We start from the raw sequence: 23,793 nt of genomic DNA on the forward strand, positions 1-23,793 counted from the left end.
GAGGTACGGAGGGTGGCCGTGAAGGACACAATCTCCTCGCTCCCCTGAGAAAACTGATAACTAGAGCGTGCTTACCGATCGATTGCCCGTCAACCGGGGAACGAAAAGCAGCAATAGTGGCCACATACACCTTCAGCGTGGATGGCAAACTCCCGCAATCCAATCTGTGCTGTAGAAAGCGCAAAACATCCAACACGGAACAGGTCCCCTGGTCAATACCAATGTCCTCCAACCATTTTGTGAAAACTCCCCACTTCAGAGCGTAGAGCCGCCTGGTAGACGGGGCGCGCGCCTCCGTAAGTGTGCTCAGCACTCGTGAATGCAGAGCGTCCCGCTCATTTAAGGTCCCCGCAGCGGCCACACATGAAGGTTCTGGGGCTGGGGTGCCATATCGTGCCGTTCACCTGAGACAGCAGGTCCTTTCTGAGGGGAATTTGCCATGGGGGAGCCACCACTAACTGGTCCGCGAACCAGGGCTGATTCGGCCAGTTCGGGGCCACGAGTATAACTGACGCTCTCTCCTTCCTGATTTTGCACAACACCATAGGCAGAATCTTCACCGGAGGGAACGCGTAAAGTCTGGCTTCCGGCCAACGCAATGTCAGAGCATCTTCCCGGCAGCGGGAGTGAGATAGCGAGAAGGAATGCCTGACAGTGCGTGTTCTCGCTTGTGGCAAACAAATCCACTTCCGCCCTCCCGAATCGATCCCAAATCATTTGAACTGATCCTGGGTGAAGCCTCCACTCTCCTTGAGGAATCCCGTTCCTCGAAAGCATGTCCGCTCCACGGTTCAGGATACCGGGGATGTGCGCCGCTCTTATGGAAAGAAAGTGTCGGTCTGCCCACAACAGGAGACTCGCTGCCTGTTTAAATAGAGCTCTGGAACGCACGCCGCCCTGGCGATTTATGTACAAGACCACAGACGTGTTGTCGGTTCGAATCAGTACATGTTGCCACTCCAATTCCGACCGAAAGGCTTGTAGGGCTAAGGACACCACTTCCAATTCCAAACGGTTTATGTGCCACCTTCTCTGTGACTCCGACCACAGGCCTGAGGCAGGTACGCCCAGGCATACTGCTCCCCAGCCTGCAGTTGACGCATCTTTCGTCGAGACCCACAGTGCGCTGCGTCACTATACCCAAAGGAACTCCTGGGCTGAACATATCCGGGCTGCTCCACGGTCTCAGAGTGCTGACGCAACTGTGAGTGACCGTAATGCGCTTGTGGCCTGAATACCACGCCCTCGGCGGTACTCGGGTCTTAAGCCAAAACTGTAGCGGCCGCATATGCAGCAGACCCAGATGGCACACTGAAGAAGCCGCCGCCATCAGTCCCAGAAGCCTCTGAAATTCCCTCAGTGAAACCGACCTGCCCGGTCTGAAACGATGCAGAGTCGATGAAATTGCCTCTATGCGCTCTTGAGAGAGATGAGCTCGCATTGCCATCGAGTCCAAACATACTCCCAGATATGTTATAGTCCGGCTCGGTAAAAACACGCTCTTCTGCATATTCACACGCAGTCCCAGCGTATCCAAATGGCGAAGCAGTGTTTCCACGTGACTGATTAGCACATCCCTTGAGTGGGCTAAAATCAGCCAATCGTCCAGATAATTCAAGATGCGCATTCCGCTCGATCTGAGGGGAGAAAGTGCTGCGTCCACACACTTTGAAAATGTGCGGGGGGGGGGGGGGGGTGGGGACGAGGGCGAGGCCGAACGGGAGCACTGAATACTGATAAGCCGTGCCTTCTAAAGCAAACCTCAGGAAGCGCCTGTGGCGGGTCGCTATTTGAATATGGAAGTATGCGTCTTTTAGATCTTTTAGATAGAGGCGAACCAGTCCCCAGGCCGTATCTGTGCCAAGATCTGTTTCAGCGTTGTCATTCTGAACGCGCGCTTGTGAAGTGCTCGGTTGATGGGTCTCAGGTCCAGAATCGGACGGAGTCCACCATCTTTCTTTGGCACCACAAAGTAGTGGCTGTAGAAGCCGCTTTCCTGCTCGCTCGGATGGACGCGCTCTATCGCTCCTTTCTCGAGCAGACTGAGAACTTCCTGTCTCAGAACGGGAAGGTTTTTGGGCAAAGTCAGTGACGGGACCACGCCTTTGAAGCGGGGAGGTCTTCGTTTGAACTGAAGAGAATATCCGTGCTGAATTATTCCCAGTATCCACGTTGAAATGCCCGGGATAGCTCTCCACGCGTCCAGGAAGTGACACAGCGGACGCGTTAGCTCTACGGCCACCGTAACCACTGATGGTGTGTTTTGACCGGAGCCCCGTCCCTGCGAGGGTAGAATCACTGGCGGGAGGGCGGCTCACGGCGGGCATTGTGTGGTGTTGGCACTCTCGCGCCCTCGAGAGGCCATTATAATCATGGGTTGTGGCTCTGCGCTGCTCTGAGACAGACACAGTGTTGGGTGCAAGAGGAAGAAAAAGCTCTTTTTGTGGACGGATACATGTTTTTATTGTGTAATTCACACAAACAGCATTTAAACCCACATAGCAATCGTCGCCCGTAGGAACATGGGGAACATAATGTTCTTGAACATGGCGCTTGGGGGCGGGGCTTCCTCTCTCTTCCTCCTTAACGGCCCGTCAGGAAGACGGCTTGGTAGCCGGGGATGGCGCGCTGGCTCTCCTCGCGGCGCGGGCTCTGACCCTGACGTTTCCTTCCAGGCCCTGACCACGGCTTGCTTCGTCCGAAACGAGTAACGTGTCCGGGGTTTTCGGGCGGGGCGCCACGGCGGGCTGTCTAGCCGGTCCCCCTGAGCTGGCGAGGTGCAGAAGAAGAGCGGGACCTCGCAGACGGTGACTGGAGTGAGCGACGGGGCATCATGTGGCTCATCGCCTTGGCGCGCTTCTGCGTCTGGGAGAAACACTCCGTGACCGACTCCACGGCGTCACCAAAGAGGCCGGAGGGAGTGACTGGAGCGTTTAAAAGTGTCTTGCGGTCAGCATCCTTCAGGTCAGCTAGGGTTAGCCACAGGTGCCTGTTAAGGACGACCATGAACCCCATGGAATGGCCGATGGCTTGAGCAGAGCGCTTAGTAGCCATCAGCGCGAGATCAGTTGCCGCACGCAGATCCCTGATGACGTCAGCGCCGACTGCGCCGCCGTCAAGGGATTGAAGCAGTTTCGCCTGGAACACCTGGAGTATAGCCATAGCGTGAAGAGCAGAAACTGCCTCCCCTGCAGCAGCATAGGCTTTGTCCCCCTGGTGGGCCGTGAATCTGCACGGCTTGGAAGGCAGGCTGCAGTCCGAACCCAACGCAGAGGGAGACCGGGCACAGGTGCGCAGCAACAGTCCCTTGACGGGGGGCATGCGCACATACCCGTGGGCTCCCCCCCCCCCATCCATCAAACAAAACATACCCTGCATAGCAGATTCGTTCCGTGCCGATTGGGGTGCAGCCCACGACTTCACCACGTGCTTGCGCACGTCTGGAAAGAACGGAGTTCTTCTACTTGATGCGGCCTGGCGGCGGCTCGACTGGAAGAACCACGAGTCCAGCTTACTTTTCACAGGCTCATCAGGTGCGTTCCAAGCGAGGTCCAGCTCCGTGACGGCCTTGCAGAAGACCCTGACGAGCTCCTCCTGGAGGTCTGCAGGGCCCTCTTGGTCGGGGCGGTCCGACTGAGACCCCCAATCCTTTTCCGACGCCGATGAGCGACATGGATCGTCTTCCTCGCCAGCTTCTTCGAAGGTGACGAAGTTCGCGACAGCGTTGGGGGGGCAGAAGCTAACTTCCGCGAAGTTGACGTCGTCGAACTCGACCTCGGGCGGGGGAGGGCCCACCAGCGGCTCGCTGGCGGCAGTGGGCCTCATCCCTGCTGTTGCCCGAGCCACTTCTCTCCTGGCTCTGAGGGCGCGCACTGGCAGCTCGGTGCAGTGGGTGCACATGTCGTCCGAGAGTGCCGCCTCGGCGTGGGCGAGGCCCAGGCAGGTGACACAGAACTGGTGAAGGTCAGGCAGGTCAATGGGACCCGCGCAAATCTGGCATGTAGCAGCCATCGGATGCGGAGAGGAAAAACAGGGGTGAGTAGTCCTCTAATGCACCTTCCACAATGACTCAGAAAAAACTTCTAGCGTGAAGAGAGATTCTGACGTAATTTTCGCGCCCATGCATTTTAAACTGCCCGGTGACGTGTCAGTATTTGCATGCTTCACGGCAATTGGCCAGCTGTCCCCAGCTGCCGTTAGCCCGTAATATTTCAGCGAAAGTGGAGAAGGGAGGAGTTCCCATATACGTCTTAGCTGACGTAATGTTGAGTTACCGCCTTGATAGGGAACTACATGGAAAAGATACTTATCGCTTCCCTTCACGTCTGGTTGGGACACACGATGTTAGTTTGATTTTTTGTTTGTTCATTTGCTTTTAATATTCAACAGGCAAAGTTCTTCTGTATCTAAATGCAAAAATGTTTATAATTGTTTGAATACAACAGACTATAATTGGGGGTGGGTTATATATATATATATATATATATAGGGGGGGGGGTCTGAATATTTATCTTGTGACCATCTTTTGATTATTTTAACAAAAGCAACAATATAATAATTGCAATAATAATTTTATATATATATATATATATATATAGATAGATAGATAGATAGATAGATCAGTGGCCCTTGGCTTAGTAATGTTGGCAGAAATAATGACTTATAAGGTAAATAGTTTAAAAACGAAAATATAGGGTACAAAATAAAAAGTGTTAAAATGTAAAAAAGTAAATAAGCAAAAAATAAAAATTCAATAACCTCACACTTGTCAACAGGAGATCAATTCATGAACCGCACATCAGACACTCGTCACGATTCTCCAACGAACACACCATAGCACCCATCTTTACCTCCACTATTCCCTCACCTTTCCTTGTATTTTCCTGCGTCTCCTTCAGTTTTTCTTTGTCGAGAGTGAACTGGATGGGGTTGGCGGCTGGTTTAGTTCTCAGGTAGTACATTCCTGTTTTAAGACCCTGTGGAGAACAACAAATGTACCACTGATCTATCAATTCTAACTTAAAGGCTTCCAAATCCTTGCTAAGGGAGTAACTAGTTTACCTGCTTCCAGCCATAGAAGTGCATGCTGGTCAGTTTGCCATAGTTGGGTTCCGCAATGTGAATGTTGAGGGACTGGCTCTGGTCAATGAAGGCTCCTCTGTCCGCAGCCATCTTTAAGATGGTCTTTTGAGAGATCTCCCACACAGTCTTATACAACTCCTTCAGGTCATCTGGTATTGTGGGAATGGCCTGCAAAAAGGAGAACATTTAAAAAAGGGACAAAAGCAAAAACAAAAAAAATCAGATTTTGTCATCAGAATTGGAAATGCCAACTAACCTGGATGGATCCGTTCTGAGCAATTAACTGGTTTTTCATTTCTTCATTCCAAAGTCCTCGTTCTGTGAGGTCTTTGAGAAGATGTGGGTTCACAATCTAGAGGTAAATATAACCCACCAGTTAATATTATACAAAATCATCAGTTTATCTGTTCTTGCAAACGTATAATGTAACGCCAGGCTCACCTGGAACTCTCCAGACAGAACTCACCCACTCCATACCTTGCTAGTATCAACAATAATTCATATAATATGACCCATGTAACTATTTTAAATTACAGCATTTATAAAAATGTAATGCATGTACACTACAAAAATCATACAACTTGGAAGCAAAAATAAATATTATTCCAACTTATAAAAAAGTATTTATAAAAATTGACAAATGTACTATGCATACTATAAAAAAAATCCCATAAAATAATTATATTTATCTTACTCTACTTTTTTTAACTCTCATATTTGTGTTAATTTTTAATTACTGTTATTAAACTATGTATTAAAACACTTCTCCATGTAATTTTTTTTTAAATTCCCAGACATGGAACGGATTGGTTGAGATTATGAATCATGCAAGTGGTTACTAACTTTGCGATCTTCTCCTAGACCCACACCCATTCACACAGTCCTCTACCACTCTTCTCCCACATATCGTACTGCAGGATCTGTGAAATCATGCCAGGAACAATTAGAGCCCTGTACATCTCAACTGACATCCAATGTCCTTATACAAGGATTCTACAGGTTTCCAAGACCCTCCGAAACTCTGCTTATATTATAACATCCAACTTACGCCCTTGCTCACAGGAGACCCAGCATAAGTTTCATACGGCCCACATTCTGCAGCCAGCTCACAGCTGGACTCCAGCGCAGCGTAGTAGATCGTCTCAAAGATCTGTGTGTTGAGGAGTTGAGCCTCTGCGCTCTCAAATGGGAAACGCATGAGGATGAAGGCATCAGCCAGACCCTGAACACCGATACCGATGGGCCTGTGACGCTTGTTGGAATTCTCTGCCTGTTGTGTGAGAGAGAAGATCAGTCTCTATAGCAATAACAATAATGTAGGATGGCTGCAGGGGAAAATAAAACAGCGCTTCACCTCTCGCACAGGGTAGTAGTTGATATCGATGATTTTGTTCAGGTTCTTCACAATGACTTTCGTAACAGAGGCCAACTTCTGGAAGTCAAAAGTTCGCTCTGGGGTGACGTACATGTTAAGTGCGATGGATGCCAGGTTGCAAACAGCCACCTACAAGAAAGAGTTTGGTTCTTCATGAAAGCACTTTCAAGCAGTCAACATGGCATGTTACTAACAATAAGTTACATTATTATATTTCATGTATCTATTCTGCACTCCTTACCTCATCCTTACTGGTGTACTCTACAATTTCTGTGCACAAGTTACTGCATTTAATGGTGCCCAGGTTCTGCTGGTTACTTTTGCGGTTGCAGGCATCCTTGTAGAGCATGTAGGGTGTGCCAGTCTCTGTCTGAGACTCAATGATGGCATACCACAGCTGCTGAGCCTTCACCACACGCTTAGCTCTGCCCTCCTGCTCATATCTGGAACAAAAGACCATTAAATGCGATTATTAAACAATAATATTAATAGGCATTAACAATTTTATAGTAGAAGCATTACTAATATTTCCCTACTTTATGTAGAGATTCTCAAATTCCTCTCCCCAGCACTCATCCAGCCCGGGACAGTCACTAGGGCACATCAGAGACCAGTCCTACATGGGATATGAGTCACACATGAGCTTGCTTAAAATTAAGCATTTGAACTGAACTGGTTAAGGAAATAAATACACAACCATAAACAAATATGCAACCACTGGAAAGTTTGGGTAATTTATAATGTATATATTTGCATTTATATGCATTCATTAAATCAAAAATAAAGGAAAAACATTAACATCAATAAATATTAAAACCAAAAAACAACATTTCCATCTCACCTCTCTCTGTAAACGTTAAACCCAACCTATTATCCATTCTATCGTAAAACACTTGACTGATTTTAAATTCCATCTCAACTCTCTCTTTTCAAAACGTTGCATTCAAATTTCAGGTGTGCATTAAGGAGGCAGTCTTATCAGTTGTGCACGACATGCAATGATGATGTAAGTGTCTTAGCATTTTAATGTTTTTGTTAGCCTATCCAGTTGAAGCCACTAGGGCTACATTCACACTGCAGGCTGAAACGACCCAATTCCGATTTTTTTGCCTCTGTGACATGTATCTGATCTTTTCATGACAGTCTGAACGACACAGATCCGATCTTTTCAAATGTGACCCAGGCCACTTGGGTATGTGGTCCTGAATCCGATACGTATCCGATCTTTTGAAATGCGACCTCCGTCTGAACGGCCAGGCCACATGTATCCGACCCGTACGTCATTGATACGCTACAAACGTCATAATTCTGCGTTGAAGTAGGCGGGAACGAGAAGATAGAAGCCACTCACATCAGTATCCCAACACTCCTGGCTGCGACTCCGCACCCACACGTTTCTCTGTACCGACGTTGCTAACACTGCTCCACAAAACGCCATGGCCAAAAACCTTGCTCTCCTCCTTCTTTTTAATTTTCTTCTTAAAACGAGAAGATTGTAATTGTGCTGGCTCCGTTGGGAAAATAACTTTAATATTGCAAAAAGAGCTCCGCTGTTGCCTACACTGTTGTTGACATCCATGTTTAACGTTAGTTACTTCCGCAAACAACGAGTGACGTCGTTGGCCGTTGAGTACTCTTCTGCGCATGCGGGTCACTTCTGGGTCATTTCACGTTCACACAGGAGATCACAAAAGGTCGCATTTAATTGAAAATGTGAACGGCCTTGCAAAAAAAATCTAATTTTTAAAAAAAAATCGGAATTGAGCATTAAGCCCTGCAGTGAGAACGTAGCCATGATGCTGCATTGCTACAAATATTGCAGGAAAAGAGAACATCAATGCAGAGAAGATCTCGTTTACATCAAAATTGAAACCAAGCCGTTCACACAGAACGCTTATTTTGCGCATTTTCTAGAGGGACATCTATCAGCGTTGCACTTGCGTCTCACGCAAAAGATCCACATGTTTAGAAAGCCATGTAAAATGAATGCAAGTTCAACTTTGAAAAAACATATCTCGGGTTTTTTCCCCATCCCACTGCAACTCGTTTTTTAATGAAAATGTACTCTGTGTGTTTGACTTTCAGCCCTTTGTATTAAACTATGCACACATACATGATGCTGTTTTGTTTATAGTTGTATAAATAATTATAATTGGTTTATAAACATTATTTTAAACATTTGCCACTTTTTTTTTCTCCACGGATAGTCATGTTATCTTATGCTCGATGCGCCCTCTTGTGGCCTCAGGAGAAAAGCCAAAAGCTTTTCTTTACCCTAACTGAAATTATGCATTTTAAATTCAAATATAATTTGAATTTTAATAATATTTAAGCACAAAATTCAAATATAGTTTTTAAGCCAATTTGACAGCCCTAATGCTTCGCACTGGAATTGGCATTCTGCTTCTGTGAACAGTAACCCCGGCCTACTTTGATTTGATTGGCCATCTCAATTATTTTGACATTGACGATCACTGTTAGCCACGGACACTCTCTGGACTGGCACAGGTTAATTCTCTCACACTTTAATAGTATTTATAGCTAACAGGCTGTGTGACTATGAGGTATGGTACAAAATCGGTATGTAGTTTTCCTGGTTGGTAGCGTGCAAGCGATTTTCCCTCTGCAGGCCAATGTTGGCACACCTGCCATGGGTTGCCAACCCCCATTTTAAAATCTTATTTACTCCTGTGATGGCAAAGCTGAATATTCACTAGAAGTGTTGTATTAAGATACATCTCAAATATTTTTTAGTTTAAAGTGTGCTCACCCCATTGGTCTCCACTCGCTTCATGAAGAGATCAGGGATCCAGAGGGCGTAAAACAGATCTCTAGCTCTCTGTTCCTCTTTACCAGTATTCTTTTTAAGCTCTAGGAAGTCAAAAATGTCAAAATGCCAGGGCTCCAGGTACATGGCAAAAGCTCCTGGTCTCTGAGTGAGGAGGAGAGAAAATAAGATTTTTCCAAGCTAAATTTAAACCACCTCCAGAAATTTGCATGTAAAATGCCTTACCTTATTTCCTCCTTGGTCTACATAGCGTGCAGTGTTGTTGTAGACACGGAGCATAGGAACCAGGCCATTTGAGTTGCCATTTGTCTAAAATAACAAAAGATATTGAATCAACCCAACTGCTAAATTTAACCCCTTAGCACTCATATAAAATTTGCCTAAAATCACCTAAAACACACAATGTACCATGGGTGGGGCAGTGAAACACTAACAGGTTAATAGTACCAGCAAATCCAAATCCAGCCGAAGACAGAGAAAACTCACCCCTGCAATGTAGCTGCCAGTGGCTCTAATGCAGCTCACTGCCACCCCAATACCTCCCGCAGACTTAGAAATGAGGGCGCACTGCTTCAGGGTGTCATAGATCCCCTCAATACTGTCATCCTTCATAGCAAGCAGGAAGCAACTAGACATTTGACAAAATGAAAGTAGCTTGTATTATACATTACGTATAGAACTCTACTGACTTTGCCAACACCAAAATCAGGCCTTAAAAAAAACAATCATTTGTTTTAAAAAAAATTGCCCCTTTGTGTCTGATAGTGATGATATGTTCTACTTCCTGGTGTTTACCTGGAGAGCTGTGGCCGGTTGGTCCCGGCATTGAACAGTGTAGGAGAAGCGTGAGTGAACCACTTCTCAGACAGCAGATTGTAGGTTTCTATAGCTGCCGCAATGTCCTCCTTATGGATTCCCACAGACACTCTCATCAGCATGTGTTGTGGCCGCTCAGCAACTGAAAAAGTGGTCAAAGTGTCATCGGAACATTTTCCATTTCCATCATTCAGGTCAATCTTTTTGCTCTTTTTCTAATCAACTGCATTCCTTCATTACAATTCTTTCATCTACCCCTTCCCATTTAAGTCTTTTCTTTATAGCGTTCTATTGTCTCAATTCGACTGTTTATATGTATGCAAATAAAATAATTCCATGACTCACCCTTTCCATTGATCTTCAGCAGATATGAGCGCTCCAATGTCTAAAACAGATGTTAAAAACTAAGATTAACACAACAAAATCAATTGATATTTTGATGCACAAGTGTATATGATGCATATTCTTTTATTTTGGAATTACCTTGAAGCCAAAGAAGTTGTAAGAGAAATCTCTGTCAAAAATGATGGCAGAGTTGAGCCGCTAGGAACGCAAGGAAATATTACATTAATCAAAAACAAACAAAAAAAAACAACACCATCTCATACAAAAAAAATCAAAACAAAAAAATCATACACAAAAACATCATACTTACATCTTTGTTGGCCAAAACAATGTCAAGGGTTTCCTTGGAAATCATAGGCGAGTGGTGGCCGTTCAGGGGATTCACATAGTTGTAGAGGTCCTCCATAACCTCTTCCATAACATCAATCAATTGATAAAACCAAATAAAAACACCAAATAAAAGCAAAGCATTATGATTCAGTTTAGATTGAATTGTCACAGACATGAAACAAGCGATGCATAGCAACTCACCACTGAAGACCTTCTTGGTTTCTTTGTGCAGGTTGGACACAGCGATGCGGGCCGCCAGGATGGCATAGTCAGGGTGTTTGGTGGTGAGGGTGGCAGCGATCTCAGCAGCCAGGGTGTCCAGCTCTACTGTGGTAACGCCGCTGTAAAGGCCCTGAATCACCTTCATGGTGATCTGAGTCTGCAAAGCAAAACCACTTGATTTAGGGTCAGAGCTTTACATTTGGCTTCGTAGATGATGTCTTTTTTAATGAATCGATTTTAATACAGAGTCATAAGGAAGACCTAGAGTGTACAGGATGTTGTGCAAGTTTCTAAACATTATATTTGTGGGTACACGGAAAGGCAGTTCTTTATGGACTGTTTATTTCAAAGGAGAGGTCTAATGCTATTTTTCATGCATTCTGACTTATTTACACAGCTAAAGAGTTGGATTCTCATGCTAAACATGGCCAAAGTTGAAAAATAAAAAGGAGTACATATGACAGTATTTCTGTGCCAAATACACTCCTTAAGGGTTTGTATAAGTATCAGAAAGGTTTTTTTTCTTTTTCTTCCTGAGTATGGCCCTGTATGACATCATAAAGGGTGGAATTTCTGGTATGGGCACTTCTCCAGGAAGAGGGAGCGCACACATCAACCAGAGCGAGAGCTGCACAGGACTTGCCACATTGTTTTTAGACCATGAAACCAACAATGTCACCAAAGAGGTGAGCAAGAAGGTGTTTTTGGTTGTGAGGGAAAGATGACCTTGTTCAGCTTCCCAAAGAACCCAGTGTTAAGAGAACAGTGGATGCAGTTGGTTTTTCTGGGGCAGCAATGGAGCGGTGCAAGTGTTTATTTGTTCGCTTTGCATGCTTGTGACTCTTTAGCTCCACCCACAGCAGGCCTCCAGGAGCGCAACTGTTTTCGCAGAGAAGTGCCACAGCTGCATCTGTCTTTTATAAATCTGATAAAACTAAAGACTCTTCGGAGATATGAAGGATGCAATACTACTCAATTAACATGACATTGGCGGAAACTGTGTGTTTTGTCCTCTTTAAATATTACTAGAGTGTTGGCTATTCTAACAGACTTGTCATGGGTCTACTGTTTGATGAATAACTGTAATAGCAACTAGGCCAGGGGTTTAGAGAAAAAAAAAATAGCCAAAAGACTAAACTTAAATGAGCAAAATAAATAAGCTTAAAACAAAAATAAAAAAAATGATGAAACCGATAAAGGAATTAAAAAAAAAACGTTGCACAACGATGATTGTATTTGGGGGGCCGTGGTATATAAAAAGACTGAAATCTCTAAACAAGGCAATAATTCACCAGAGAACGTGTGACAAATGTAAGATGTTTTGATGCATTTCATAACTTACAGGATCAACAAACTCAGCGTTGAGTCCATAGCAAAGTTTCTGGATGCGTGAAGTGATTTTGTCGAACATAACACGCTCCTGGCGCCCATCTGAGACAAGAAAAACGCCAGATAAAAAAAAAAAAAAAAAAAAAAAAAAAAGAGTTATTAATAATATAATAAGCCAAACAGAACACCATCCATAATCACGAAAACAAGGACAGGTAATAGAAACATAAAACATGAAAAGTGCATTAAAAATATCCTGATAATGATCAAGGCATAACAATTTTAAGTTAGATCAATTTATTACATGACGATTTACATAGTATCCGGCATTCATATCAAATGTTTCATCACTGGCTTTGTGAAGCGGTTGGCGCCAACTTTGAGTTAACAAAGAACATAGCTACTCATCAAGTGCTGCCAACATGAGCACATATCATTCTCAAAGGTAAAGTTATGGTGTTGGGAAAATCAATATAATTAACATAACGTCAACAAATCTGCAACCTTAATCAAGTCTTCATTTGGACACATTCGCGTTCTTCTCTTTATATTTAGTCACTGCTACACGATTAAAGTCAATACGTGTTTGATTTACGAATTCGACATAATTGTGATTATGAGAATATTACATAAACAATGCTTAAGCTTATTTATATGCGCATACATTTTTTGCATATATTTGCAATTGTACATTTTCTCACTAAATTGCAAATAAACCAAGTAATTGGAGGACGAGTAGGACTTTACCTCTCTTGATCACGTGCATGATTGACGTCTCGGTAGAGAGCACTGGAAAAATGCGATATTAAGCAAATAATAATAATAATCGGGGGTTATTTTGATAAAGTGATGTTCTGCTGTCCGCTCTCTCAGCTGTTATTGTACTAGAGCGCGCGACTCCGAACCCGCCAGAACGGTTTGCTTCATCAACCGGAAGCCCAAACATCTTAGCCAATGCACTCTCGCTCCTTCTTCTTCGGTTTAATTATTGGACGGAACAGGAACAGGATCGTTCCTTTTTTTATTTTTGTGTGTTTTTGGTTTTTAGCTGTTTTTATTCATTCTATGGTTTTAAGGGGTCATATTGTGAGAAATCAAAGGCCCTGTCCCAAATGGCACACTTTAAGTGCATTTGCGGTCTTGCGGACTTACAATGGCCGCTGCGTGCGCGTGTCCGTTAAGTCCACGACGAGACCGAAGGGTGTCCTTCTTCTTCTTCTTTGACGATCTTCTTCTTGGCAAACCAGCTTTGGTGCATATTCCGCCACCTACTGGGATGGAGCAAAAAATAAATAAAAATATTATTATTACAACCTACCCTACCTATATAACTTTGTTGCTTTCAAAAAAAATATACAAAAAAAAAAAATACAAACCAGGCCAACCCAACGGGCCTTCATATCCTTTGAAAGACCTGTTAAGTATATTCTGCAAAGTTAAAGAATTTATGCCAACAGAAATTAAATCATTTAATCATTTAATTGATTTTTTTCCCTTTCATATGCCATACAATTGATTATTACATGCTCTACAGTTCCTGGAAGTCCACATTTATTGCACTGACCAGAACCATGTTTCCCTATCATTTGAAGTGATTTGTTGAGGGCAGAATGACCAATTCTCAGACGAGAAATTAGTGTATCTTCCTTTCTGTTGCCATAACTGATTCTAACTAAACCAACTTGTTTTTGTATATTATACAGATGACGACCTTTATTTCCTTTATCCCACCTCTCCTGCCACATATTTTTAATAGCTGTTTTAATTAAGCCTTTCATTTCAGATTTACCCAAAGGTATTTCTAAATCAATAACATTATGTTTAAGGGCCTGTTTGGCTATCTTGTCCACATCCTCGTTACCCTCCACACCAACATGAGACGGCACCCATAAAAATACTGCTAAAAGTCTCAATTGGCAAAATCTATACAGATTTTGTAAAATTTCTATTAATATATCTTGTCTTGAATCTGATTTTCCTCTTATTAAACTAGTAAGAACTGAAAACGAATCTGAGCAAATTACTACAGCAGATGGTTTAACTTCTCGTAGGGTGTCCCATTTGTCATTTTGGCTTTAAGAAGGGTGCTCGCGAGCGTGCCCTCAATGCGCACTTCTGTCTAGCCTGCAGCCTTTTTTTTTTTTTTTTTTACAAGCAAAGCACTGTTTATACATGTATATAACAATAAATAAATAAAAAATACAATACAAAAGCTATAACAAAATAAATTAAAAAAATGAAACAAGTTTACTCTTGTATAAGCTTTAAGATTCTTGAAAGATGAAATAGTTTGTATATACCAGGGATAGGCAACGTCAGTCCTGGAGTGCCACTGTCCTGCAGAGTTTAGCTCTAACCCTAATCAAACACACCTGAACAAGCTAATCAAGTTCACACAAAATTAAAAATTCCACATACAATATAGGTTTTGTTTCAGGGTTGGAGCTAAATTCTGCAGGGCATCGGGACTCCAGGACCGACGTTGCCTACCCCTGGTATACAGGTCCTTCTCAAAAAATTAGCATATTGTGATAAAAGTTCATTATTTTCCATAATGTAATGATAAAATTAAACTTTCATATATTTTAGATTCATTGCACACCAACTGAAATATTTCAGGTCTTTTATTGTTTTAATACTGATGATTTTGGCATACAGCTCATGAAAACCCAAAATTCCTATAAAAAAAAAATTAGCATATCATGAAAAGGTTCTCTAAACGAGCTATTAACCTAATCATCTGAATCAACTAATTAACTCTAAACACCTGCAAAAGATTCCTGAGGCTTTTAAAAACTCCCAGCCTGGTTCATTACTCAAAACCGCAATCATGGGTAAGACTGCCGACCTGACTGCTGTCCAGAAGGCCATCATTGACACCCTCAAGCGAGAGGGTAAGACACAGAAAGAAATTTCTGAACGAATAGGCTGTTCCCAGAGTGCTGTATCAAGGCACCTCAGTGGGAAGTCTGTGGGAAGGAAAAAGTGTGGCAAAAAAATGCTGCACAACGAGAAGAGGTGACGGGACCCTGAGGAAGATTGTGGAGAAGGACCGATTCCAGACCTTGGGGGACCTGTGGAAGCAGTGGACTGAGTCTGAAGTATAAACATCCAGAGCCACCGTGCACAGGCGTGTGCTTTTGAACCAGAAACAGCGGCAGAAGCGCCTGACCTGGGCTACAGAGAAGCAGCACTGGACTGTTGCTCAGTGGTCCAAAGTACTTTTTACGGATGAAAGCAAATTTTGCATGTCATTCGGAAATCAAGGTGCCAGACTCTGGAGGAAGACTGGGGAGAAGGAAATGCCAAAATGCCTGAAGTCCAGTGTCAAGTACCCACAGTCAGTGATGGTCTGGGGTGCCATGTCAGCTGCTGGTGTTGGTCCACTGTGTTTTATCAAGGGCAGGGTCAATGCAGCTAGCTATCAGGAGATTTTGGAGCACTTCATGCTTCCATCTGCTGAAAAGCTTTATGGAGATGAAGATTTCGTTTTTCAGCACGACTTGGCACCTGCTAACAGATTTGAAATCACCAATGAAATCTGACAACAACTGTCTCATAAATGTTGTTTCTTTTGCTCATATAGTGAAAAAAGCTTATTTTTCAGGCTAAACCAGCCAATGCACATGCGCAGTCCTGAGCCGATGTCTCCAGAATGGTGACTGTTTTTATAACAACCGGGACTTCTAAATGCAGCTGCTAGAGGTACGCGATGACTTTACAGATTTGCGATTGGTTCTTTGACAGAGCGGCCATATTGAGCATTCCATTTCCCCCCATTCAAAACTATAGGAGTGACACGTCTTGGGTATTCTATAGTCTTTGGCTCAGTAGAGCCGTTAGGGTCCTACGGCGCCATGGGTTACTACTAAAGTTAACTGTTACTATGTTCAGACAGAAGCAAAAATTTCAGTCAATGCACTCTCGATCCTTCTTCTTCGTTTTATTGGATGGAACAAGAACAGGATTGTTCCATTAAAATTTTTTTTTTTTTTAATCTTTAAGGGGTCATATTGTGAGAAATCAAATTTTCTTTTTCAACTCTGATTGGTCTTGTCCACCCTATATTGGCACCTTATACTCTCGCAGTCTTCCTCTAAGTCCACACTTTCTTGACAAAATGCCTCTTTGACTTTCGGGTAGAAGTCTGTTGCAGCTCACCTCAGTGCAGGCTCGGCTGAAAACTCATCAAGCGTGCAAAACGGCCATAAACGGGGCGCTCGCGAGCACCTTTCTGAAAGCCAAAAGGACGAATGGGACACCCTATGGTCTCATGGCGTGTGTCCCAAATTGCGTACTGATGAATTATTCTATGACGTTTTGTAGCATAAATAGTGCGAGTAGTGTGTTCACACTGAAAATTCCAAAAAGAAAAAGTGCACTTTAAATACCCGGATGATGCTCTTAAATAACTGAAAAAACAAAGTGTGGAATGTTGGACCATAGAGGGCCCAGGGGTTGAGAGGGGCCCCCACTAAATGTAATTTTGCGATCGTGACACCCCCACCCCTCCCCCAAACAGAATGGGATTTTGTGATCCCAACATTTTGGGGGCCCATAGTTAAATCAGCGCAAGGGCCCAGAATTCCTAGCGATGCCACTGCATCTACATAAAATTGTAATAAAGTAAAAAAATTATATTATATTAAAATGATATTCAATTACAGTTAACAGATGTTGTCTTATACCTTATCACTTAAATAAGCATTTTGTGAAACACTTTGTGCTTCGTGGTGCTATCTGGTGGCTAGTGTTTTTCCATGCTGATAGGTTGACTGTTACCTTCTATTTTCTAGGCAGATTTCTTGATACGTTGTGCTCCTCTGTGCTATCCAACGGCCAGCTGTTTAAGTGTTTACTTTTGTACCTCATAGTTTTTCTCCGTTATTGCGGTGATCATGGCTCACGGTTCTATTGCTACTGGATTCCCATTAATATGTAAGCTGTGCCCTTATATTCTTCAACCTGACAACGGCCACAATGTTTGTCCATCCAGCTTGGGAATTCAGCATTTGAGAGAGGCTCTCACTGACCTGTTTGCACTGTAACCTTTTACCCATGTGAGCCTTCTACAGAGGCCCCGTGCTCCTGAGGACACTCAAAGTTTTCGACCTCATCAGCGGCAGTTGCCAGGGGGTCCAGTCAAGGATTTTCAAGGATTGTCCCAACAGTGATCAATTTGGTGGCTTTTCAGTCAGCACTACAGTCAGACCAGTCAGGGGATCACATTTTGTCTACCGTTCATCTACGGAGTACAGATATTTTTTTATTTTAATGGTGGTGGAAGGACAGGGACCACTGTATCAATGCACAGGTTGTCAAATTGGATTGTGGAGGTTATCACTATGGCATACACACTCTAAGAAATGAAATGTTGTATTTAATTAATAAAGTTATGTCAACCGGTCCCACAAAACTTAGTTGCTTAAATGGAAAAGGTAATATACAATTAATTGTAACATAATGTTTTAAGTAAATCGTTCATAACGGTGTTAATTAAATGGTACATTACACAATTATTTTTAATAAATGTAAATTATTGTCTTGATTATTTAATGACTATAGCTTGAACTAACATTACCTGATTAAGTTCAATTTATTAAACAGAAATAAGCTTTGCTAATGTTATCCATTTGTGTTGATTATACTTGCTGGGTTTTAAAAAAAAAAACTACTCAAGTCACTTTAATTAACTTTATTCACCTTTGGTTTTTAAATATAATTAAGTCAAAAAGTAATTTTGACCTTCAAGGTACATTACTATATCTGGGATTATCATGACTGATAAAATTATTACAAATATGTAAGCAAAACTTACATACGAATACAAAGCGTACAAATACAATTGAAGACACCAACATAAATCCACATATAAAATGCAAATAGACCAATATAAATAATAATTCAAAAATATAAAACTTGTTTGTGAATCTCTTTCACCATCTGATAATGTTAAATCCCATTATAGCTTTATAGTCCCAAAAGTGAATCTGAACTTTGACAACATCAAGAATGTTTAACATGTATTGCCTGCCACAATAAAAATAGAGGCAAATCCTTATTGTTTTTAAGCTTAATAAACTCCTTTAACTATAAACTTTTCTCAAGGAAAAAAAAACAATTTGACAACTCGGACTAACATGACTTTCAAATAAATGGAAAAATTATTGTTGCACTGCATGTCCACTATGTGTCAGATTTCATTTGATGTGTCTCATCAAATTTTATCACAAAATACATCATTGGCATTGGGACAATGAGATATACAGTAATTTATCCTTCTTTTTTTTAAACTGTCAGAAACACAATGAGCCTAAATAATCATGTATATGCAGTAGCCTAATATATTTAACCATTCCATTTTAGTTGAAATTTTGAGAGCCAAACTCCTGCCAAGAACAAAATAAAAAAAAAAAAACAAATAATTGTTTTTACATTGAGGCCTCAGTAGACTTTAGCACTTCACATGTTTCAATTCCCATCAAAAGGATGAATTCCAAAAAAAAAAAAAAAAAATCTGAACACATTGATCACAGCTTTATTTTGTCTAGCAGCAGTCCAAAAATAAAGTAACAGTCAACACAATTAAAGTGTCCAAAGCCAGGTCCAGTCTTGTCTGGTGCAGGTGATTTTACTCATGCAGTTTGTTTTTGAGGACCTGCACTTTAGTGGAGAGCTTGTTCCCATCCAATTCCATAAACACTTTCTGAAGAAATTCGAAAGTGTATCGCAGCTCCTTGGGATAGCAAGTTTAAACAGTAGATCAAGCCAAACAGGACTGCACACCCATTTGCAACCTCTCTCAGATCTCGCAGCACTGTGCAGCCTTCAATGACGACACCAACATCCTCAGGTGGATCTGAAGCATCTGCTCCATCATGTCGAACAATGTAGACACCCAAAGCCAGTCTCTCCATTTCCGTCATTGCATCAATACCAATATCCTCAGTAGCCTATGACAAAGAAAGAGACCCATTATTAATTATGCATCTATGACACTAGAAACAAACCCAAAAGATGTTAAGTTTACAATTAGAGAACACAATACTCATTCCCAAGAAGTATATTTGCTTATTATTTTGCCTGTGTTTAAATAAGACACATTTTTATTTCTTTGGCTTAACTTTACAAAATGTTATACATTAATGTAGAAATTGTTGTCCATTATATTTTTGGTTGATCAATCATCATATTATTATTTTTTTTTTGAAAATTTGATATATTGCCAACATTGGCAAAAATCAATATAGCATAACATGCATGTTCTGAGCCTACAACACATTTCAATTCACAGGTTTGTGAAATTAAAATATAAAAAATACATATTTTCTGTATCAATTTGTTTATGATTGACAAAGAATGCGACTTACCCAGTACTCCTTAATAAGGCTGTCAGGCTTTTCATTTAAGTAGACGCACAACACCTTTAGGATGCATGTTCGTCGTACTTCAACACTGGGATTCTGTGGGAAACCAACAACTGATTTTGAACATTTTATTTGAGGAAACTGCCATTATCATATTGACAAATCTATTACGACCTTATTCTACCATGCTTTTAATTAATTGATTTGTGCAATTTTCATGAAATGTCAGCTGTAAATCTGCAGTTCAGCTTGTGGTGTTGAATCTGCATTTGTCAATTGCCTGATACACACTCATTCCTTTTAAGGACATCATTTTGAGAAAATTTCACTGTTTAGCGAGCCACATTTTACATAAATAGCTCAAGTGTTTCTCAAGCTTATACCATTGACACCTTGAAGGAGGCAGTACTGTTCAGTTTGAACTAAAATAAACGTAATTGAATGCACGAATGAAAAATTGCATCAGGCAATTCAGAAAAGCAGATTCAACACTTCACAAGCAGAGTTGCTGATGTACAACTGACATTTCATGATGAATGTGCACAAAATATAAAGTATCCTTTTTATAAATTAAAAACATTTACAGAAATACATCTATTTGTACAAATCATAGAATTTTGCATTTGTGGATAGCAAATCATATTTGTAAATAGTGTAGTATTTGTATTTGCAAATAATTTATCTTTCCATAGAAAGGTTAAAGACCATAATACAAAAAAAGCATAATTATGTTTAGAGTAAATGTTAAAACTCCAGGGGTCGGAGCCCAATACACCCAAAACACATACCTTGTCCATTTCTGCAATGATTACGTCGATATCACGTCTTGCTGTTCCCCCCTTCTTTTTGAATACCCTCAATAGCTGGCTATAGTAATGATCCAGTCGGGACATAAAGGTTGAGAACAGGGGGACTGTGGTGATGAGGGTGAATTCTGCATTTACCTGTATTAAAACACAAATTCACTATGAGTCTCTTAAGTTAAAACAAATATATTTAAAATGATCACATATAGTGTAGAGCAGGCATGTCAAACTCAAACTCTGTGGGCTACATCTGGCCGTGGTACAATTATATCCAGTTTGCCTCAAAAGTGGAGCTGGCGTGTCCATAATAATAATAAGACAGCACTATGAGACTGTTTAGCACTCAGTACCATTTCTTAATTTTGGCCCTCTCTGAAACTTGAGTGTGACACCCCTGGTGTAGAGGGAACATGAGTTTGCTTTTGGCTAAATGTTTTTAGTTGGTGGTTTAATGTATCTGTAACCAATTTAAATGGATGTATGTGTAATGTGCATTGTAATATAGAGTAGAACAACCACATGCATGGATTCTTATCACATTGCCTCCAAACCTTTGTCAATTAAATATGTGCTCATTTGTTTTATACCCAAATACAGTATTTAGACATTAATTCCACGTATTTAAATTAAATACAGATGATGAATAATACTTTACCTGGCTCTCAGAAAACAGGGCTGGCCATCTGTTTTTGAACTCTGCTATGAAGGGCATATCTTTAACGACTTCCTGTCTTCTATAGGCAAAGGTTCTTTCCATTTTACTTTTGATTAGCTGTTGGTTGTTCTTCTTTTTCACCTCCAATATAAGTGCTTTCCTTTCTTCCTCGAGGCTCTCTTTAGTTTCGCCTGCAGGGTAATCAGGACAATAATTGACTTCTGCTTTACGTGGCTTCTTAACCTGGTTAGGTCCATGACTCATGGCACCTTGCTTTTCTTTTACAGCGTTGATGCTCAACTCAGGGCAGCCAATGCTCCTTAGACTGGTGCGGTAGTTTGCCATTTTGTACTTTGATTTAATTTTCCAGCCATAAAAGCCAGTGACAGATCCTTTCTCCTTTAAAAGGGGATACTTTGTTATCAGAGCCTGAGCCACATTATCAAGCTCTGTACTAGAAGGATAAACTTTGTATTTGATGATTTCTGATGCCAGACCATCTAGTATATCGGACCTCAGTTTGTTACTTGTTGTAAGAAGAGTTCCACTGCTGCAGAAGGATTGTTTTGCCTTTTCTAACTGAATCTGTACCTCATAACTGAACTGACGTATTTCAAAGTTTGTGGGCCATGGCTGTGATCTAAGGGAAGTACCTGAAGATGTATATTCAGCGGAGGAAAGTATGTCTGTGTCTGATACTGAGGACAGCAAAAAATCATCTTCCCCTTGCGGAACAGTAGTGAGTGTGGGTGTGATTGTCTCATCTGGCAAGTTAATAACTTTAACTGTGCTCTTGTCTTTGATTTCTGAAGTTTCTGTTAAGTTCACAAACTCATTGTCGAAATCAATGTCTCTATACTGCAGCCTGAAATTTCCAGACAGGCCGAAGTGTCTTTCAATCTCTCCTTTAAGGTCCTCTATGGAATTGGGTATTCCATTGGGCAGAATTAATTTTGATGCGTCGTCTACTCCAAATATGACTCTCAGAGTTGCAGACATCTTGAATTCAAGTTTCTTTAAGAATAATTCACTTTGTCTCAAAAGGCCTAGATGCCTCCTTTTCTCCCCGATTAACATATTTTTTATGATAGCCCTATGTAATAATAAAATGTAATTCGTTATTGTATTATGAATTTGAGCACACTTTTGCAACATTATATGATTAACCAATTAATTAGAAAAGTAAAGCCTCCACATACAATTTTAAAAATGTTTACCTGTCACATGTACAAATCTTTTTAAAGTCACCATTCGTAGGGATCCAACTTTGTAGTCAGCCAAAGGACACTGGTCAACAAGCTCCTTCAAACCAACAGCTGCAAGCTCTCTTGTTGGATGTAACTAATAAGCTCGATAGTGCTCTCTGTACCATGAGTTAAGTTTTTTAACAATGAAAATCAAATCATCTTTACGGAGACCCTAAAGGGTCATTGTGGTGGAAAAAAATCAGAGTGAGTGAAAAAATTTGGGCTGGGAGGAAAAAATATATTTTGTATTTTTTTGCGTTCTCTCGTAAAACTTTTGCGTTCTCTCAAGAAACTTTGCGTTCCCTCGCAAAACATTTGTGTTCCCTTGCAAAACATTTGTGTTCCCTCACAAAACATTTGCATTCTCTAGCAAAGATATTTGCGTTCCCTCGCAAAACTTTTGTGTTCCCTCGCAAAATTATTTGTGTTCCCTCGCAAAACATTTGCGTTCTCTCACAAAATTATTTGCGTTCCCTCGCAAAACTTTTGCGTTCTCTCGCAAAACCAGCTGAGTGGACAAACACTTCCTGTTTACTTTACAGCTTGTAGTGGTTTATACAGCTCCATAAGTTCACAAGGGAGTGGTTCATAGAGTTTTGTTTTGAACTTGGAGAAATAGTCAGTGCATACTTATTACGGCACGGTTTTGGGACATACTAAAACGCTTAATGTAAAACACTGTGTGAGAGCCGTGGGAACGGAGCGAGGCCGGTGGAGCACCTGCGGCATTCACCGGTAATGAGTCCCGCGAAGGAGAACTGAAGGAGGGACTGATGACAGTGTTGGACGATAGAGGACCAGGCTCGGACTTTATTTTGTGTTTTGGTTCTGTTTGTGTGCGACAGTCGTCCACGAGTAGGGGCTGTCGCGCTCTTTTAGGTATATTTTATTATTAAAGTTTTGTTTGAATGTTCGCCGGTTCCCGCCTCCTCCTTCCCATGACTACGAATGTTTGTTACACACTGGATGACTAAATTCAGTACACGGGATTACACACACCATATTGTAAAGTTAAAGTAGACAGACAAGCGCCAATAGCCCAGAATATGAACGTAACCTGGTAAACTGCACTTTAAGCGGCGGCTATCCCTCATAGAAAGAAAGAGTTGACTTCCTTTAAACTTGTGGAATCAAGTTCAAATAGGCTACAGTCAGCTTTGCCTATAGTTTAAACATGGTTTTTGGACATCTAAAACACTTAATGTGGATGTAGCTACTATAATTTAGTGACATTGGAGGCCCAATTCGGTAAGGCCTAATAAATACTATAATTGCTAGCCATAAATCAAATATTAACAACATTAAAAACAACTATCAGTAAAGCAGATAGCCATAAAGCAACTTTTCTCCCCATTTAAAACCGTCAGGATGCTATCAAAGGATCCTTAAGGGGAATCTGGACAAAGGGCAGTAGGCTTTTGCTTAGGCTAC

The 23,793-nt window shown here is 41.6% G+C and overlaps 2 protein-coding genes across 2 annotated transcripts; both read right to left on the bottom strand.

The window, feature by feature from the left end:
• Positions 1-4,770: 4,770 nt before the first annotated feature.
• Positions 4,771-13,215, bottom strand: rrm1 (ribonucleotide reductase M1 polypeptide). Its single transcript, XM_042711490.1, has 19 exons — positions 13,035-13,215; positions 12,301-12,389; positions 10,938-11,115; positions 10,717-10,817; positions 10,545-10,604; positions 10,407-10,446; positions 10,041-10,203; positions 9,732-9,873; positions 9,471-9,554; positions 9,228-9,389; positions 6,994-7,073; positions 6,699-6,900; positions 6,437-6,586; positions 6,131-6,352; positions 5,972-6,002; positions 5,524-5,543; positions 5,339-5,434; positions 5,062-5,250; positions 4,771-4,976 (listed from the first exon to the last, which is right to left on the bottom strand). Exons 1-19 carry the CDS (start codon positions 13,051-13,053, stop codon positions 4,785-4,787), a joined length of 2,220 nt encoding a protein of 739 aa, XP_042567424.1. The 5' UTR covers positions 13,054-13,215; the 3' UTR covers positions 4,771-4,784.
• A 5,737-nt stretch (positions 13,216-18,952) lies between these two features.
• LOC122134764 lies at positions 18,953-22,114 on the bottom strand. Its single transcript, XM_042711491.1, has 4 exons — positions 21,116-22,114; positions 20,443-20,598; positions 19,658-19,750; positions 18,953-19,240 (listed from the first exon to the last, which is right to left on the bottom strand). Exons 1-4 carry the CDS (start codon positions 22,112-22,114, stop codon positions 18,953-18,955), a joined length of 1,536 nt encoding a protein of 511 aa, XP_042567425.1.
• Between the last annotated feature and the right edge of the window lie 1,679 nt (positions 22,115-23,793).

Source organism: Cyprinus carpio, chromosome A21, assembly GCF_018340385.1.
Source record: "Cyprinus carpio isolate SPL01 chromosome A21, ASM1834038v1, whole genome shotgun sequence".
NCBI classification, from domain to species: Eukaryota; Metazoa; Chordata; class Actinopteri; order Cypriniformes; family Cyprinidae; genus Cyprinus; species Cyprinus carpio.